This window comes from Anabas testudineus, chromosome 3, assembly GCF_900324465.2.
Source record: "Anabas testudineus chromosome 3, fAnaTes1.2, whole genome shotgun sequence".
NCBI lineage: Eukaryota > Metazoa > Chordata > Actinopteri > Anabantiformes > Anabantidae > Anabas > Anabas testudineus.
The window spans coordinates 18,547,536-18,565,691 of NC_046612.1; the positions used below are offsets into that span (position 1 = coordinate 18,547,536).

Here is an 18,156-nt window from a genome sequence, read left to right on the forward strand (position 1 = left end):
CTGGTTTCAGTTCACTCAGTCACAAACAGTGATTGTTTCTCGTTTTATTACAAAAACAGTGACAAATAAATAGAACAAAACGATGTAAAAATATAATGTTTAAGAGATCTGTGGGGGGAATTCCATTACAACGGTTTGTTCTAATAGCAATATGTTTGAAATCAGATTGGTCCCTGGTTTGGTAGATTGAGAAACAATTCACAACATATCAAAGCATAGCACCGTTGTGTGGTCATCAGCACTGTTTACAACAGCTCTGCTGACCGTGTTAAATCACACATTTCACAGGAATGTAGGACAATGAAACAACTGCATTAGCTGTGGATGAGTTAGAAAAAGAGCCACTGCCTACAGTTTCATTTCATATAAATATAATATATTAATTTATACATTATACACTAGCATGGCTCTATAACCACATACACAATTCAGGTAAACACGTGAATAAAAGGCAGCCGACAATTTTAAAATTTAAAATCAAGAGCTGTGGGAAAGTTCAGGTTGTTTTTAGCTGCTAAGCTGACAACACAAACTCAGAACCCTGTGCTTTTTGTAATTAACTCGGATATGCAAACTGATGCCACTTACTCCAAAATGTACGAAGGCATTAAGATAATTTTTACAATCTTAAAAAAGGAGCAAGTGACAAGATGTCAGTTTTGACGTGTGTTTGTGTGTGTGGGGCATCTATGTGCAAACATTCAGTTGGTTATTTGACATCCGACCCTGAATTCACTACAGATTAAGCCTGTTTTAAAGCGTCACTGTTGAAATTCAAATGTCTACTTGATTGTGTCAAATGAAATGAGAACATAGAGACGTTAAGGATGTAGAAGGCTGCGCTAGCGCACCAGGAGGAAGGTGAGTCCCGCAAGACCCACACCAGCAGCAGCAAACAGCGCTCTCTTCATGGAGGAGTCCTGGCTCACTTCTCTGGCACTGCAGGAGAACTTACAGAACCCCTCCTAGAGGAGAAGAAAGATAAGAAATGGTTAGGATGAGAGCATGCAACTTTTTGTTTACTAGCAAGAGGGAATGTTTATGAGCTACTTTCGGTTTTCCCCATATACTGAAAGTTTTAGAGACAAATCAAGTATTAGTTGGAACTTATTTTGGCAGCTAACAGCAGGCTAGCTGACGGCTGGTGGCAATTATACAGTATTTTTTGGGAAATATGTCACAGTCGCTGACAGTCGCTGGCATTTCTCATGGAAAATATTTGCACTTTGAGGGTGCTGCTGCTATCTGTATCTTTTAAAATACTGTACCAGCACAGCAGTTTTTCAAAGTAAAAAATAAATAACGCTGTCAAAGTGCCAAACAGACAAACTGTGCCAGTTTTGAAGAAATTATATAGAAACTGCTGATAAAAGTATTCAAATGTACATGGCTATAAAACTAGTCAGAGGCTGTGGAGCTCCTCCTGCATCTGAATGATCACAATTGGTTTTCAGACGGCCAGTGGCTGCACCTGCTCTCGGCTCCAGGTGTCCTACAGCTGCTTGTTTTTCTAGTCATACCACGCTAACTTTCTGTGCAGCTAATGCCAAATAAAACACTCTGAAGCTTTGACTGTTACTACAAAGTCCATCTGGCTGAGCTGGTTATACGTCTGTTAAAACCAGCTGCCGTCTGTGCGTGTGTGCGCGCGCACGTGCGTGTGTGTGGGTGTTTGGGAGGGAGCCAAGGCAAGTCCATTCACAAAAGCATGACATCCAACTGTAGTTTTGTTGGGTTCTGCTGAGGCTTCTGCGACCTTAGTCTACCCAGAATCTATTGTAACGCTCCCTTTAAGTTTTTCCAGTAAGTGAGCCACACCAAGCAGGTTTAAAATTATCTTTGTCCTTTTGATTTCCAGTGGCTACATGAGCCTCCAGCCCTATATTGCCTGACAACACGGCTTTTGAAGCCATGACAAAAACCTGATCATCTAAACCCCAGCATTGTTTGATCATGTCTCTGGATTTACTCTGTTGAGGTTTATCACGTTGTAGCTCGCATTCCTTACTTCTCTACAACTCCTGTAATCACAGCAGCCACATGAGACGTCTGAATACTTGTCTTGCTGGCAAACTAAAGTTAAAAAAGAGCTTCTAAACTAAGCCATGGCCATATTTTTAGCTGTGTTTAACAAAGATCTGATTATACATACCCTAGCAGGAAGCAAAAATGATCCTATCGAACTAGGTGGTTTCCAGAAGCAGAACAACTACAAACTTTTATGTCACACTGGAAATTTTTTTCTTTTCTCTTTTAAAATGGTGTTATCGTCCAAGATACGATCGAAATACCTCGCTTATCTGCAGGGTTTATGTTGATGCAATCAACGCTACAGTATCACATCTGTGAGTCAATTAGCTCTGGAGGAGCTATGTGAAGACCTACCCATCCATCATTCTCCAGCAGCCAGTCTTTCTTCTCTTCTCCCAGGTAATCAGCTATGGTCTCTGCCAGTCCCCTACATTGTCCAGGCTCCTGTCCTAGTTCCTGCCCCTTCCCAAGGTCCAGCCCCGGCTTCTTGTCCTTCTGCTCCAGCATCTGTCTGGCCAGCACCCCAGTGAAGGTGAAAAGGGAAACAACCCTCCCCCAGTTCATGTGTCCATCTCCCACCAGCTCCTCCATCACCTTCCTGAGGCTGGAGCAGGGGTCCGGCCCGCACTGCTTCAGGAAAGTCTGAGCTAGGGAGTGGAAGCGAACCTGATGCTGCTTCTCCATGTCCTGGGCCAGACGTCTCATGGCAGCGGCTGACTCGCTGGGAGGTGGAGGGGCTGGCCAAGGGCTGGTGCAGCACAGGGACAGGTAGTCCTCTGCCAGAGCCAGGGTGTCTTTCCACAGCCCACACGACATTTTCTACCAGAGAAGGAGGAAAAAAGACGATTCACTACAATATTAAAATAACAGATTATCTGTCAAATATGGCTGATGTGCCAGGAACAAAGAGCCTGCAAAGTTACTTTCATTAATAATCTGCTCATTACATATTCATCACATCATTGTTTTCTTACCTACACAGTAAGATGAAGATTAATTTGTTTCTGTTGACTAATTAATTGACCAATTACTGAAACTGTTTCAATCTTAAACCCATGAATCAGCAGTCAGGCATTTAGCGACGCTAACCTTAAACTTCATGTTTTAGCACCCGCTTTCTTCAGAAATACTAACTTTAGCTGTACATTTACGTAGTTTAAGCTCTGTAAAACAAAACTACGATCATCAGGAGCTGCCCAGTTTTCTATCCGAAACTTGACAGGCTGCGTTTTAAAGGTCGGACAACTATTAGCCGCGTTAGCATTAGCACAATGAAAGACTTTAGTAGCTAGCGTCAACGTTAGCTCCCGGCTAATGCTAATAACACAACCGGCTGTCAAAACTAGCTTTGTTAATCCGTGGAATAAGGTTTTACAGGGTGTCCGTCTGCCGTGTGCCCGGACCGGCAGCTTTTAGCTCCGCTAACACGAACGCAGCGCTGATCTGTCACCGCAGCAATGGAGGACACAAAGGAGCCGAGGCGGTGAGCTCGACGCGTCACATTCAACCCTTCGCCCGTTCGTCCCGCAAACGCGGCCGTGGCTCCACTGGTGCCATATCAGCACAGGTTCACACGCAGAGCCCGATGAAAGTGGTTTTGAGGAGCGCAAAAGGAAGAAAAAGCTCACCCTCCCAGCGATATCAGTCTGCTCTCTGCACATACGGACGGCGGAAGGAGATCCTCGGTGCACTCGCAGTTTCCCCTCAGCGTCCGCACATTTATCCGCTGACTCCGCCTCCAGAAGAAAAAGTCCCCATGAGAGTTGGAACATCAGGACACTGCTGCCTCGATGTTTAATGTCCAGATCTCTGTAGGAAGAAGTGCAAGTGAGTCATAATACAGTTACAGCAAAGATGCTGGCTGACTTTTATTACTGCAAAACTAAACCCTGGTAAAATGAATGAACTATGGTTTTATTCATGACTTGCCTCTATATAATCTTCATGGGACAGAAGACAAAACAAAAACAGTTGGTGCAGCCGTGTTTCACCTGAGCTGCATGAGGATAAGCTCATTTTAAGGCCTCTCGGGGGTCACATCTCGACTCCTGTGACATCACACAGAGGGTTTTGGCTCAGCGACCATCATGAGGAAGTGAAAAAATTCAAAGATTTGTTTGTAATCAAATCAGTGGCAGCAATAACAAGAGGATCGTGTAGGTAGATGCATCTGTGGGGATAATATAATTTTAGGTACTTTCACTATACGTTTCAGTGCCTCTTTATTTTCTCATCCGTCTGCCTCTTCTGCTCCTTCTCTCTTTCGCTACGCTTTCTCTACCTTGGTGTTTCCCTCTGGGTGTTTCCCACCTTGAATTCCAGAAAACGTTTTGAATCTGGGCAAGTGTTAAAAAAACAAAAATACAGATAGGCATGAACCACAAATCCCCTCATTACATATGTTTTTTTGCGGCCATGAGGTGCTGGGAAACAAAAAACAAAAAAAGATTTGATAATCTGATGTAGAAAAAGAACTGGGTTTTAGAAAACGCTCACAAGGATTCACAGGAATATGCTGATGGTAAAATGTAGATAGGATGCTGTGTAGTATTCTTGGTGCCTTCCACAGCAGATCATGAATATTCTCTGGAACTACTGCATACACTTCACCGTTTTCTCCATCCCTAAATGTTTTAAAGAAAATGCATAAAACTAAATCTAAAAAAGAAAATCTAATATCTACAACGCATTTGCAGTTAAAACTTTTAAGCTTAAACATGGAGGTCCACTGGTGAGGTCCTTTAACATTTGAGAATTCATGCCAAATAATGCTGAAGAGACATTTCATATGTGTTTTTAGTATAGACTTGGGGGTTTTAATTTATTAAACCAATTAATAAAAGAAGAAAAAAAGTACAGGACTTGATCTTGATACATCACAAAGACGCCTGGTAGAAAACAAACTGAAGGAGCTTCAGGGCTACGAACAGCCCCGGCAAGCCCACACAGAAACACTTTCACTTTCCTTCTTTCAAATGAACTTTCACAACAAACACACACAAACACTCCACTCCACGCTGGTCAGTTTAAATATTCACAAGTCCATAAAGAAAGAACAATCAGGACCTGGGATATTTACATTTCTCCCCTGCACGGAATAGGTGAAATGCAAATTTTGATATTGAATGTAGGTCAACCTCAGAGCTGAGAGGCTGAAGTTGAACGCAGCCAATAAGTGATCTATTAAACTCTTGGACATCCTGTTGTATTTTCTAGAGACATGTCAAGTTGTCTTTATCTGCTACATATACGCTTAACTACACCTGAATATGAGGTTAGTCAGCAAACAAACTGTGTGGTCCTGTTCTTCTAAGAAAAAAAACAAACACAAAATGCACAAAATAATAATAAAAATAAAACAACAACCACTTAAAATCACTTTTATTTTTCCCACCAGAAATTCAGCAAAGCTGTCGGGGTTGACGTCTTTTGCAGTGGGAAAAATAGGACGACAAAGTTACATCTTCCTCGTGATGAGAGTAGCAGAAGAGAAATAACACAAAGAACGGGTGCAGCTGTACCGTCTGTAGGGCTACATGCAGAGCAGTCACGTGCTGCTGATGTCCACAGGTTATTTGACTTATTTGACACAATTATTTTTATCAATATTAGATCCTAATGTTAAATATTAAACATATTTTGCAATATTACTCACCAAGCTACCAATAATAAATATTAGGAGTCTTGTGTTGTAAATGAAAACTCATCCTACATTTATTTATTGATATATTCTCATTCAGAGGAGATGTTTTAGGTTTTTCTGCTCCTGTGTGTTTGTCACTCTGAAGGTTTGTATGAACACACTCCTACAGCGGTGCTGATGACACACATGGACCTGCAGTTCTGGCAGTCACGTGGTGCTGGTGCTGTCTTTGCTGGATCACAGCAGTGATAAACACTCTAGGCCCAAATCTGCATGAGAGAAGCAAGTAGAGGGTGAAAATTCACATCGCGTGAGGCTGTAAAATGCAAGCATGAGCCTGCAGAGGCCTTCTGTCTTAAAAAAACAAAAACAAATTAAATACAGGCCTTTAGTGATTTTAAATCAGCCGGCTTTGGACCCTCAAAACAAATATGACTAAAACAGCTAAATGGTGACATCATGCTGTGCAGGGGAAGTCCTGCTCACCCTTAAGGTGTTGTCCCACGAGGCCGAGCAGAGTGCAGTGCCGTCAGGTGACACACGGACTCTGCTGACGCGATTCTCATGGCCAAACAGGACGGAAACACGAGTCCCCTTTAATACGTCCCACACATTGATGGTGTAGTCGTTATAGCCAGCAAACAACAGGCGACCTACACATGGAAATTTGCGTGAAAGTTCGTAAAAGAGGAAGTGGGGAAATTTGGAATAAGAGGAAGTACAACACTTTATTGTTGATATTATGAGATAATGATCTAATATTTCCTTGGAACACTACAAAACATGTTGTTAAACTATAGTATTTTCTAGAAATATAAACTTTTCTGGGGAGAGATGACATCTAGAGAAATAAGTTTAAGATCAGTCGAAAGCATGTTTGTTTGTTTTTTTTAAGTCTGAGAGGCATTTCTAATAAATTACACACTCCTTACCACTAAGAGAAAAGTCCACAGTGGAAGCCCCGAATATGATGCTGTCCTTCTGATACACGGCCACTTCACGGTCAGCTCGGAGATCATAGAACCGGCACTGGGAAACAGGACACACAATGGTAATGTGACAATACTCCCTCGCCTGTGAATGGCCTGTGGTGGATACTTTAATAACACTGCTACATGTTATTTTGATCTTATCAGTGTTACATTTCAAATCGTGCATGAAATATATAGACGAAAGTATCAGATCATCGCAAACAGGTCATATGAAGATACTCACTGTGGCGTCATCGGAAGCAGAAGCAAATGCATCTCCACTGGGGTAGTACCTGAACACACCAAAGGAGAGTGTGGTGAGATATGTCCCTGCGCCAGTGAGATCCAACAGTACATAAAAAGAAAGCCGACTGACTGATTAGATTGTTGTTCCTTTAAACCTCAGGGTTTAATAAAGTTGGACCAGATGGAAAACTTGATTTATAGTACCGACACTTGCTCTAGCACTAAAAGAGCATTTACTGTCTCTCATTCATTAAAGACAAAAAAATTAAAGGGTAGCAAACTGGCTCAGATGTCCTGTATGACGTTGGACACGTGTGCAGACATGTGGAAAAAAAAGCGATCATTCACTGTACACATTTTAACAAAGAAGTAGAAGTACCAGTGTTACAGTACTACCGCTTCTGTTGTTCCATTCAGTACGACTACAGCTTTTATCTCATCTCCGTCAAGGAAAATATCCAAATTCTTTGTATTGTAAAGTCAAATATGAACAGTATATGGGTTCTGTCAAACCTTAGAACAGCTACTTTATGATTTTTTTCATAACATCCACGATCCAAGCTAAATATCCGAGTGATATCACACCAAGATGTTGGTGAAGCTGTGGAAGTTTGGCTCCAAAAAATAAATGGAAGGATTCGATCAACCAATCAAATAAACTAAAGAGCTATACGCTGTTAATAAGTTATAATATTCTAAAAGAAATAAGTAGCTAAAAGCTAATATAATACTATATTTGTTGGTTTACTTTACTATAGTAATTATCTTTTTTGTATGCCTACTGGGGCTGGGGGGCAGTAAATTAAAGTGGATACTGTTATTGTGCATGGCACTGGACTTTTTGAGTGGATGCATTTATGCCATTAAATTCTGTTACATAAATAGCATCAATTGTTGAACTCACTTTACACAGTTGACGTCGGACTCGTGGCTCTCAAAAGACTGAATGTTCTGTCCAGAGCGCATGTCCCACACACAGGACTTCTTATCACAGCCCTGATAATGCACACACACAAACACACACACAAGGACAAGTCCTTTAGACCACTTGAACCAGTACAACTAAATGTCTGTCCCCAAACCCTTTGTTAAGAGTAGTATAAAAACATGCAGAAAAAAGGTAAGATGTTAAAAGTAGTAATGAGATGAAAACAAGGGGGAAATATATAGATATATTTTGTGGAATAAATGAGAATAAAATAGATATAAAAAGCAAATCTAATTGTTGAAGATAGACGTTCAACAAAGTAGTTATAAAAGATAAATGTAAACTACGTGAATGAATAAAGTTTAAATTAAATTTGTCCACACTTTACAATATGCGAGTTACTAACAGACAAACACACACTGTCTCTCACCCCAGACACAAAAGTGTTTCCAGTCTCAGATGGGGCAAGGTCCAGGGACAAAACATCAGCGGTGTGACCATGGAAACTCTGCAGCAGCTGCCCGCTCTCCACATCCCATAAGGCACACGAGCCGTCACCACTGCTGGTCAGGATCTATTAGACAAAGACGTACAAATGGACAAATGCACAAAAAAATAAACGACTGTGAAAACGTAAAACCTCAGAAACGTTCAGTATACAAACAATAAACAGATGTATGTTGAAATATAATAGTAAACTTTGACTGGACTGATTCCAGAGAGCTACACTTTGATTTGGTTGTTCTCTCTTTCAGCCACAGTACAGTGAGACTATAACTGTAGCTGCTAGTTTTGCTTCCATTGCTCAGTTTCACAGTAACAACTGGGAAACCGGAGCACTTGTGACTGACTGCTCACGGTGCATCATGGCTTCACATACACAAACATGCACAGAGAAATGTCAAAAAGTCAGTGTTTGGTCTGATGAAAACAGATTAGAGGCACTTAGAGACACATAGGCAGACATCAGAGGTCCCTGCTGGGTGGCGGATTAGAGAGCGCCTGCTGGATGACCTCAGGCACAAAAAACACACTGCATCCTGTCTGCAGTAAGAGGTAGTTCCAGTTTCAACATGAATGCAATTATCACTAAGCCACAATTACCAACACACATACAGATAGAAGTCTGTGATCTGACATAGAGGCTGCGCAACAGTCGGATTGAGCCTGGTACCACCTGCACGTTTCCATATTTTACATACAGCACAAGCAGGGACTTCATTAAATTACCCATTGATCCCACATGTAAATGTCTTTAATTAGAAAGCCTCAAAACTCGCGTGCAGAGACACAAACATACACAGATAACACCACGTCCATTCTAACAGTCCTGTTAGCAGACTTTGAAAAATGGCTTTTATGTACTTTGGCAGTATAATGAATGGAAAGCAGTCTGTCTGAGCCCTCACTGGGATCCACACCTCCGTGTTTTTTCCGAGATCTATTTTAATGGTATAAAGGCTGCGAGCGTGACAGTGTGCTCATGGGCACACGTCTTTGTGTGTGAGATGCAGTGAGAGAGAGGAGACATGTGCTCCAGTCTTTCCCAGATAAAAGACACAGTTTCTATTAATAGGATACAGGACCGTCAGCCCCTCCCCAGCCTAGTTTCTTCTCTGCCCCCTCCTCAGCCCTGCCATCCATCCCCTGTCCTATTCATGCCTTCTGACCCATTGCGGTCCTCTACATTGCTCTGGGCTGGAGTGTGACAAATTATTAAAGCCAAAAATCTGAGGTTCTCCTTTCAACTCTGACCACTACTTCTGTTTTATTCAGCAGATGACAGCGAGGACCTTATGTGACATCTTGTTGGTCTGGGCGTTATGACTCTCAATGGGCAGAGAAGTCCAAGGTTTAAATCTCAGTCTCCAGATATCTGAAGGCAGTTGGGCAGCAGCTGCTTCCCGTGACGAACTAACAAACAGCAAACCTTCACTGGACAGAGGATCTAAGTTCGCCCAGTCAAAGATTGGCTCCCCTGCCTCACGTGGCATTAAACTGGCACGTACCTGCATGTCAGAGTTGGTGAAGGTGCATCCTGATACATAGTTGGTGTGCATGGCGACCGGTTTCTTCTTTGCAGCCAAGTTCTCCGTTTTGTCCAGTGACAGAGGGATCACTGAGCACTTGTTATCCAACCCACTGGAGGAGAAAAATATCAAAAGTGAAATAATGTGTTTCATACTAGTCGGGAGACTTTGAGGAATAAAACATATATATTTTTTTATTATTTTAGATTTTATGTTTGCACACAAGTCAATTAAAAGTGAATTTAAAAACTCTCTGTACTCACCCACATGCCACAGCACAACCGGAAGGAGCATAAGCACATGCCATAACCCATGTACATGGCAGGGTCACCCCATGCTCCTGTAACACACACAAAGACACACACACACATTTAGACACATAAAATGCAAAAGAGAGGAATAATAAAAGATGATGGTGTTTGTTGTGATAGTAGTAAGAACAATGAACTATTCTAATACTGTAACACACACACACGGGGTGTATATTAATAGAGGTTATGTTCAGTGTAGATTAGTCTGCTCCAATACGAGACCTGATGGTTAAACCAGGCTGAATTCTGGCCAACACTTAAGTGCACTTAGGCGAACACGCACACAGGCCAGATGGACAGATAATCTTTATTATGTCCATGGGACTGGGTCTCAGGAGCACAGGGTGACCCACCACCCGCTCAACACCAGCACATATGGTGAAGAGATCATACACACAGCATTCAGAGAAGAAAATAAAAAACATCATTACATAACAAAAAGGAGAAGTGTGTATGGTCACATGGGGCAACTGTGCTTCTCTGGTAGAAGAAAAAAAAAAAGTCCAATTCATTTTTGTTTCAAAGGGAGTTTTGTGGCTGTGTCTACTTCCAGGTGTTTAACTGACCCTTTTCTAAGAAGATGAGTGACGCCTATAGTTGGAATTATGCTTAAGCAGAGAAACACGAAAACTTCAGATCTCCCCTTTAGGTGCTGTGATAAAATCTACATCTACATTTTTTTTCTTACATAATCACTTTCCAGTTAAAAGTTTGGAAGTCATTCTTTCCTTAAAATAATTTAAAGCTCATGGTATTATTTATTTATTATTATTATTATTACTAAGAGTCCACACTCTCTTGCACACACCAACCTTCACTCACCTTATTAAGTGTGAAACCATCCCAGACGATCACTTTTCCATCCTAGATTAGAGGATTATATAAGGACGTGAATTATTATAATAATAATTATCCACACTTGTACGTCTGTGTGTGTGTGTGTGTGTGTGTGTGTGTGTATACCTGTGAAGAGCTGACTAGACGCCGTTTGTCTTTGCACCAGTCCATACACAGCACCTTGTTCCCATGACCCTTCAGCAGACGTCTGGTCTTTATGGAGAGAGCACCCACCACCTCGATCTTCTCAGCCAGCTGGTGCACTGAGGTTCAACCCACAGACATGCACACAGTGAGAGAGTTTCACACCAGAAGTCTGGGTGTGTGCTCTTATTTTGGATATGTGGCTTTTACATGTCTGATCTATCTGATCATGAGTATAATTGTACACTTACATAAAACAGAAAAAGTCAAGTATAACACAGAATACTTCATTGAGTTAGGACGACTATGCTGTAAGTTGCTGAATACTCTACAGGGGAGTGTGTCTGAGGTCAGACAAACAGGTCTACTGTTTCAGTATTCTTATCTTAGTCCCTATGCAGGACATGAAAACACACGTGGACCAGAGTAACACTGACTTGAAGGTTTATAGGGACGTTTGATATTGAGTGACTCTCCTCTGGCATTAAACAGAGACCTGACTGTCCTTCATCCTTACACCTCTTCTCTGCTACATCTGCAGCTGTTAAGCACTGAGTTCACCTGACAAGCTGTTAATAAGTGTTTAAAGTACAGTAAACAATGTGAAGCAGATGTGTTTTTTTTTTCTTTCAGTAAAGAGAAGACATACACACAGTTAAGTTTGTCCAGCAACACTTACACTCCACGTCCGTCAGCTTGTTCCGCTCCTCTTCCAGCTTCTTCTTCAAATTCTCGCTCTCCGCCTTCAGTGTCTGCAGGGTCTCCCCCTTCTGGAGTGCCTCACAAGCCATCTTTGAGAGGAAAACAACAGCACACACACACACACACACACACACACACACAAAGAAAGGAGGAGGGGGAGAGGGGTTGGGGAATAAAAAAGCAGGAGGATTTGGGGAACAGGAGAGTTGTTTGTTTGTTGGTTAGAGGTTTGTGGAGGTTGCTCTCAACAATCAGCGGCAGTGATGCTGACGCTCGGTCACACTCAGCTCCTCTGCTCTGCTCAGCCCCCTCCTCCATCTGTGCTCCGCAGCCTTTTCACACACACTATGAGCAGACATGCGCTTTTACACCAGAGCTTTTAGCTTCCAGATTGTCCCTACGGTCCAGTTAATGGTAGAGGAGTTTACTATTAACATCTTTGCGTCTCTCTCCTGTCTCTCTTTGAGGTTCAGCTCCCTCCCTATATATATATATACATACATATATATATAAATAAAAGATCTAAACATCACCACAGGTTATTTTTCAATCACATTCGATATGGTAACAGATAATAGTGTGTTTTCAGTCAAAGCATGCAGCACGCCTGCACAAACTGTAAGGAGCACACGGCGTACCATCTCCACGCAGAAGGAGCAGTAGTTGATGGCCTCGCTCTTAATGTAGATGTTCATCAGAGGACTGGCGTTCCCGCAGCTGTCACAGGGGCCAAAGGTGGCCGCCAGGAACGTCTGGTCACACATGGCTGCAGATGATCACCAACACACCTGTGGAAAACACAGACACGCAGCCACACGGACATCAGCAGGTAAACAAGCGAGGCCACAGGCCGGAGGTATTTGTCTCTCTTTTGATTTCTGTTTTTTTTTTAACCACTTAGCTAGATTGAGTGTGTTTGTGTGTTTGTGTGTGTGTGTGTGTGTGTGTGTGTGTGTGTGTGAGAGAGAGAGAGAGAAGGAGAGAGCTCGGAGATAAGTAGTTGGTAATCTATCCAGCCTGATCCTTCTCCAGAGCAGAAGAGTGCAGCACAGCTATTCTGGGAACTGCACACTCTCAGAATAATAATGTCACACTTGATAAACAGCTTCCAAGTTCAAGCACATCCACATACTATCACTGTTCGCTTCTAACTTCATCTGAAGCTGTAACTTGTTTCCTAATGATCGGTCTGTTGAGACGCTGTAACGTCTTCAGAAAAACGTCACAAATCTTCAGAAGAGACTGAAGTTCTGCTCTTATGTTCCCACGCAGAGGTTTTCACGGCTCGTTATCTCCATATTCATTCAGCCTTATTTGAAGGGGCTCTATCGAAAGCAGCTTTTACCAGAAACGTTACAGGTCGTACACCTTAAAGTCTAGTTGCACTTACAGACAGATTGTGTAACTTAATCCTATATGCAAACACAAAATACACAATACATTAGTGACCGGAGTCATAATACTTCCACAAATAGCAGCTGAAGAAAAGCTAAATAACAAATCTTACCTCACAGGATATTAGTTTCTCTCTCTCTCTCTCTCTCTCTCTCCGTACAGCAGGTATGTCTCTGAAGAACTAAGTTGAGTTTCTCCAGTGAAGAGGACGAAGAGGGAACAGTAAGCTTCTTAGAGAAGTGTTTAAGCTGTGACTCTGCTTTTACCTCCATAGTTCATACGTCCCTGCAGCATCACAATCAAGACCTGGAGGGTTTCGTTCACAAAGCCAACCACAACCAATGTGAATGATTTCCCTTTTTTTTTTTTTTTTTACTCTTTCACATTGTTGTGGTCAGATTTGAGTAATCCTGTTATATACACAGGGTAGTTATTTGTGTAATCTGTGTTTGCTGAGAGCAAACATATGGTAGAGGTAAAGTTTACTGCTACTTATACATCATGTTGAGTTTTTTTATGACTGAAATAATCTAATTTCATTAAAAACAAAAAACAAATTTGACTTAAAAATGAAAAAAAAAAAACTCCTCAAGACATCAACAGTGCTGAATTCTTTTATTTTACTTTTACAGATTTGACAATTTATTCCAAGTTTCTTAACAGTGTACACATTCACTAAGCACAGCTACCAGAAACTACAAACAGTCCAGTTTGTCAAATGTACACACGGGTTTGAAGAGGAAACATTTGTTGGTACTGGCTTCAGCATGTTCACACCAGTACCACGACAGCTGGGGTGATGACGTATGTTGTTTTTAACAATTGTTAGAGTGGCACAATCACCGCTAGTGCTGAGAAGAACAATGGTAATTTATAATGTCGACATCGTATCACACAACCTACTCTCTCCTTGATGCAGAAATGCAGAGTGAAGGAATGACATTATCTTCTGTTTGAGTGCCCCGGAGAAGCCGAGGGGGACAACTCGCCGCAGCTCGACTCGACAGTATGACACAATGAATGAACAATGTATTTCTAAACAAGCCCAGCCTTCTCACTGTACGCTCTCAATACACCTGTCCAGAAAGAAATGGTGTGAGAAGGCTGGGGCTGCTTCAACGACACCCATTAGCAAATGTGTCTTCTTCCCTGCAGCCTTCTATTAATCACTAGTTTAAATAAAACAGCAGGAGAAATGAATCCACGATTCAGAAAAAGGAAGCGTCCAATTGCACAGGGAATGTGGTAGAGGAAGCTTTCCTAGCCACAGGGGGAATCAAAGGTGGGGTGGGGTGGGGGCTATTTCCTTTTACAGTCCATATCTATCTATTATTCATCTAACTTCCTCTGCAATGTTTAAAAAGTGCATTTAGACTGATCAGCTGTAGGACAAACATCAACATAAAAACAATCCCATTTAATAATTTATATAGTCATTTCACGGTGGAAAAGAAAATACTGCACTGACGGAACAAAACTATTTCACAAAGCTGATAACGTGTGTGTGTGTGTGTTTCATTCAAATAATTCAGATAAGGCTTTGACCACAATGTGCAGCTAAAATCATGACACACTCCAACATTCACGTGGTTGATTAACTCCTTCAACGGCTGCCTTCCCCTTCAGATATGTACATGCACTCGTTACACAGACCCTTAATCTCAACTGTGTAACAAAAGGCAGATTGATCGAAACGTGAGAGCATCTGGATATTAAATCATTCTTAAATACAACTGCAACAAAACACAACTTAACATACCAACTTCTTTATTCCACGTACAGTTTCTTTTCACTGGCAGCTTGAGTGGTCTCCTTCATGGCATTTGATGAGAGACCTAACTTTGATTAAAATATTTTCTATCTCTCAACACGTGCTTTAGTGTGTTTGTTGATCTGTTGTTTCAAAATAAAAATAATATAAAAAGGTACTGAATTAAGCTTTGCTGAACATACACAATCTCCTGGATATGTAAGCACCTAAAAAAGAAAGTAAAATATTATATCAAAGGGAAATGTCATGGTTAAGGGATCATTAGGAAGAATAAGGTTTGCGTGGAGACAACAGGCAAGTTTGGTAGAAAGTTAAGACTGATAGCACAACAGGACGTAAACCAAGAGTGCTTAACACAAGGCAGGGAGGATAGATGTGGTGCAGAACGACATGGGCAGATTTCCTTTCTGTAAAACGCACTAGCACTCGGGGTAATTCCTGGTAACGCGTTTTGCTGGTAAAGCTAAACCCACGCAGGTGAGATGAGGGTGGCAGCAGCAGCAGCAGCTGTGCATGTGGTGCAAGTTTATTACCACACCACAGCTTTACTGACTGACTGATGACTGCGGTGCAGTATCACCCTCAGTGATCAGCTCCATCATTTATGTACTTTTGTGGCCACTAAACACGAAGGCATGGAGTGGACAGGTAGGAAATAAAAGAGGAATCATCCAACAAAGCTGCAGTTCGAGTTCAAGTCAGTGTTACTGTTGTAAAGCTGGATACATCTGAGGCAAACACAACTGCTCAGTGACACATGGCTTTATGATATCACACAACCATAAGAAATGACAATACTCAAATAAATAACGACAATGAAAACAGTAAAACAATTTCAAAGCTCTGACTAGAGCTGTGACCAGACGCGTCTAGAGGAGAAAGCTCTCGCAGTGCAACACCCCCTGTGATACAGCAGTAAGCAGACTTTTATATATATGTGTGTATACATGTAGGTATGTATGTATTTGAACTGTTCATATGTTTGTGTTTCCTGTGACACTCAGCTCTGGTCACAGCTGTAAACAGTGAAGATTGTAGCGGGTTCAACCCTTGGCTGAGTTTAAACCTTGTACCTTGTGAATCTCTCTTTAGTTGAAACACATGCTACACTTCATTAACTTAAGTCGTGACCTAACAAACAACCATCTGTGGCGGCACTCATTAAACTATACTACATATTCTATAGCTGATACTGACATAAATAGTAGGTGCTGGAAATAAACTCAAGCTGTCTTTACAAAGCTGCTCATCCTGGGAAATGATGGTCCCATCCTTCATATCAGACACATTTTCTGCCAAGAGAAAACTATAATCTTATAAAGGGAGGCTGGGAGCTAGCAATAAATAAAATCCATGATATATATTATTCATATTTATATATGTATTTATATATGTATAAATAATATTGTACAGATGATGACTTCTGTCTTGGCTTGACTGTGTTCTGAGAGTACTATGACAAAATACAACTAAGGCCTGGTTCACCTCATGGCGTGGAGAGAGCTCACCTTAGCGTGGTGTCACTAAGCTAGCTTCATGCAATCCAATTTATGCCAAGCTAGACTACTAGTTACTGCCTGTCTTGAGGTCTTCCCACCTCCTTTTGTGCCTGCTCTCGTGTATCGGTACACACATTCTCACTGAAGGACGAGACAATGACAAGAAGAAGAACTACCTTAACCACTAGGTGAAACATGGAGGAGGGAGCTGGGGCTCGCCAGGGTTCATGTCCCTACGACTGAGCCAGGTGCTGATGCAGAGCGAGTGCTGGAGGCATTGACCTGGTCCTGTCGATTCTCTAAGAGGCATGGCGTTTATACAAGCGGTGCTGTGTGTATCTGTGCGTTTTTGTGAGAGGTGCACCGAAGTGTAGGCGTGCTTGTGTTTGTTTTATACAGAGGCATGTTAAAAGGTTTGTGTTCATGTTCATGTCCAGGTTTAGGGATTTGTTGAGAGAACTGGACACCATGAGACTTCAATTAATTATTTTTCTTAATACAAACTGTAATTTATTTAAGTATTTATGTTTATGACGCTCAAAAAATTTGATTCATTGCTCTTGTGATTTTAGTGCTTTGTGGGGAGAAAATCTTTTGAGGCCAGTGGGTATCATGTGACTTGCGCATCCAGGGGCCAGGAAGCCAAAAACTCTGCAGAGCTCAGAGCCGTCCTGTGGGGCCTTGGATTAGACACGGGTGAGGAACCCCAGGTTGAGCGAGCTGGGGATCTGGATAGTTTCCAGGGCGAGGGAAGAAGGGTTGAACGGGAAGGTGACCGGATATATCATCTTTGTGTCCATCAACAACTGAGGACTCTCACAACGATCTCGCAGGCGAGTCTAAACGAAGAAAGAAGTTACAGTTAATATAAAGATCAAATTTAATCATCAGAAAAAGAGCAAAAAGGCAGGAAGTCACATTTTAAACTTTAAGTCGTTAGCACAAGTTACAAAATCGTTGAATGACGTATGTTGTTTTTAACAATTGCTTCTGCAAGAGCTGATATAAATTGTGCTCTGTCCTATTATCACTAAAGTAACAATAAAATAGATGGAGGGATCAACAGATTTTGCAGTAAGTGGGTGAAAACATGCAAATAAATAAATAAAATACATAAATAAAGTCTTTTCAAAAACTACATTAACTACATGAAATGTGTTGTACAATTTGGCAGGTGTAACATGCACTCATATGCTTGTGTTTATGAATAAATTACCTGTATGGTTCGTATGAATGCAACTGACACTCTCTCCTCAAACTCATTGACTGGAGTGTAGAGGTTCAGGACCTTCACAATCTAAAAGGGATATAACACAGAAAGGTTATTCCAACACGGAAACATAATGGAACCTGTATTTCCCTTCAAAGACTTCTGTGTCAGGATGGTTTACCTGAGCAGTGGTGAGAGCGTGACACATGGAGCATATGGCCTCAGCATCCTCGTCAGTTTTCTTCTTCACCTGCAGCAACTGAGCGGCCTGGATCAGAGGCTCCAGAGTCTCCTTAGCTCCACACGTCATCAGACCTTTGTCTCTGAGCCACTCCTCCAGCTGGCTCACATTGTACCTGAACACAAACACAAAAACGCACACATCAGTGAAATGGCTCGTGACTCACAGTGCATCAAAGAGTAACCTCAGCTCTGAAC

The 18,156-nt window shown here is 41.7% G+C and overlaps 3 protein-coding genes across 12 annotated transcripts in view; all 3 read right to left on the reverse strand.

The window, feature by feature from the left end:
• On the reverse strand, positions 1-3,818 carry bcl2l10 (BCL2 like 10). Of its 2 annotated transcripts, none has more exons than XM_026378901.1 (3): positions 3,660-3,818; positions 2,386-2,850; positions 1-965 (listed from the first exon to the last, which is right to left on the reverse strand). In XM_026378901.1, the coding sequence occupies exons 1-3, from the start codon at positions 3,801-3,803 to the stop codon at positions 843-845; spliced, it is 732 nt and encodes a 243-aa protein (XP_026234686.1). In that variant the 5' UTR covers positions 3,804-3,818; the 3' UTR covers positions 1-842. The 2 variants fall into 2 exon arrangements, with proteins under 2 accessions (XP_026234686.1, XP_026234687.1); XM_026378902.1 differs by lacking the exon at positions 3,660-3,818 and adding an exon at positions 3,006-3,643.
• A 1,461-nt stretch (positions 3,819-5,279) lies between these two features.
• On the reverse strand, positions 5,280-13,386 carry gnb5b (guanine nucleotide binding protein (G protein), beta 5b). Its single transcript, XM_026378899.1, has 13 exons — positions 13,351-13,386; positions 12,482-12,631; positions 11,821-11,932; positions 11,124-11,260; positions 10,983-11,024; positions 10,113-10,189; positions 9,829-9,961; positions 8,250-8,393; positions 7,796-7,887; positions 6,890-6,938; positions 6,607-6,703; positions 6,161-6,327; positions 5,280-5,943 (listed from the first exon to the last, which is right to left on the reverse strand). The coding sequence occupies exons 2-13, from the start codon at positions 12,605-12,607 to the stop codon at positions 5,932-5,934; spliced, it is 1,188 nt and encodes a 395-aa protein (XP_026234684.1). The 5' UTR covers positions 12,608-12,631; positions 13,351-13,386; the 3' UTR covers positions 5,280-5,931.
• Positions 13,387-13,848: 462 nt separating this feature from the next.
• Positions 13,849-18,156, reverse strand: part of myo5aa (myosin VAa) — a 42,114-nt gene continuing 37,806 nt past the window's right edge. For all 9 annotated transcript variants that reach the window (XM_026378212.1, XM_026378213.1, XM_026378206.1 and 6 more), the window contains 3 exons: positions 17,900-18,074; positions 17,725-17,805; positions 13,849-17,347 (listed from right to left, as the gene is read on the reverse strand). In XM_026378212.1, the coding sequence (XP_026233997.1) occupies positions 17,195-17,347; positions 17,725-17,805; positions 17,900-18,074 (409 nt within the window). In that variant the 3' untranslated portion in view covers positions 13,849-17,194. The remainder of the gene's footprint in view (positions 17,348-17,724; positions 17,806-17,899; positions 18,075-18,156) is intronic.

Coding starts and splice junctions, on each gene's coding strand:
- gnb5b (XM_026378899.1), bottom strand. CDS start 12,607: ATGTGTGACCAGACGTTCCTGGCGGCCACCTTTGGCCCCTGTGACAGC. Junction 11,261..11,820: donor CAAGCTGACGGACGTGGAGT/GTAAGTGTTGCT, acceptor GTTGAACCTCAG/TGCACCAGCTGGCTGAGAAG. Junction 8,394..9,828: donor TCACCAACTCTGACATGCAG/GTACGTGCCAGT, acceptor TTTGTCTAATAG/ATCCTGACCAGCAGTGGTGA.
- bcl2l10 (XM_026378901.1), bottom strand. CDS start 3,803: ATGTTCCAACTCTCATGGGGACTTTTTCTTCTGGAGGCGGAGTCAGCG. Junction 2,851..3,659: donor AGACTGATATCGCTGGGAGG/GTGAGCTTTTTC, acceptor CTTCTCTGGTAG/AAAATGTCGTGTGGGCTGTG. Junction 966..2,385: donor TGCTGGAGAATGATGGATGG/GTAGGTCTTCAC, acceptor CTTCTCCTCTAG/GAGGGGTTCTGTAAGTTCTC.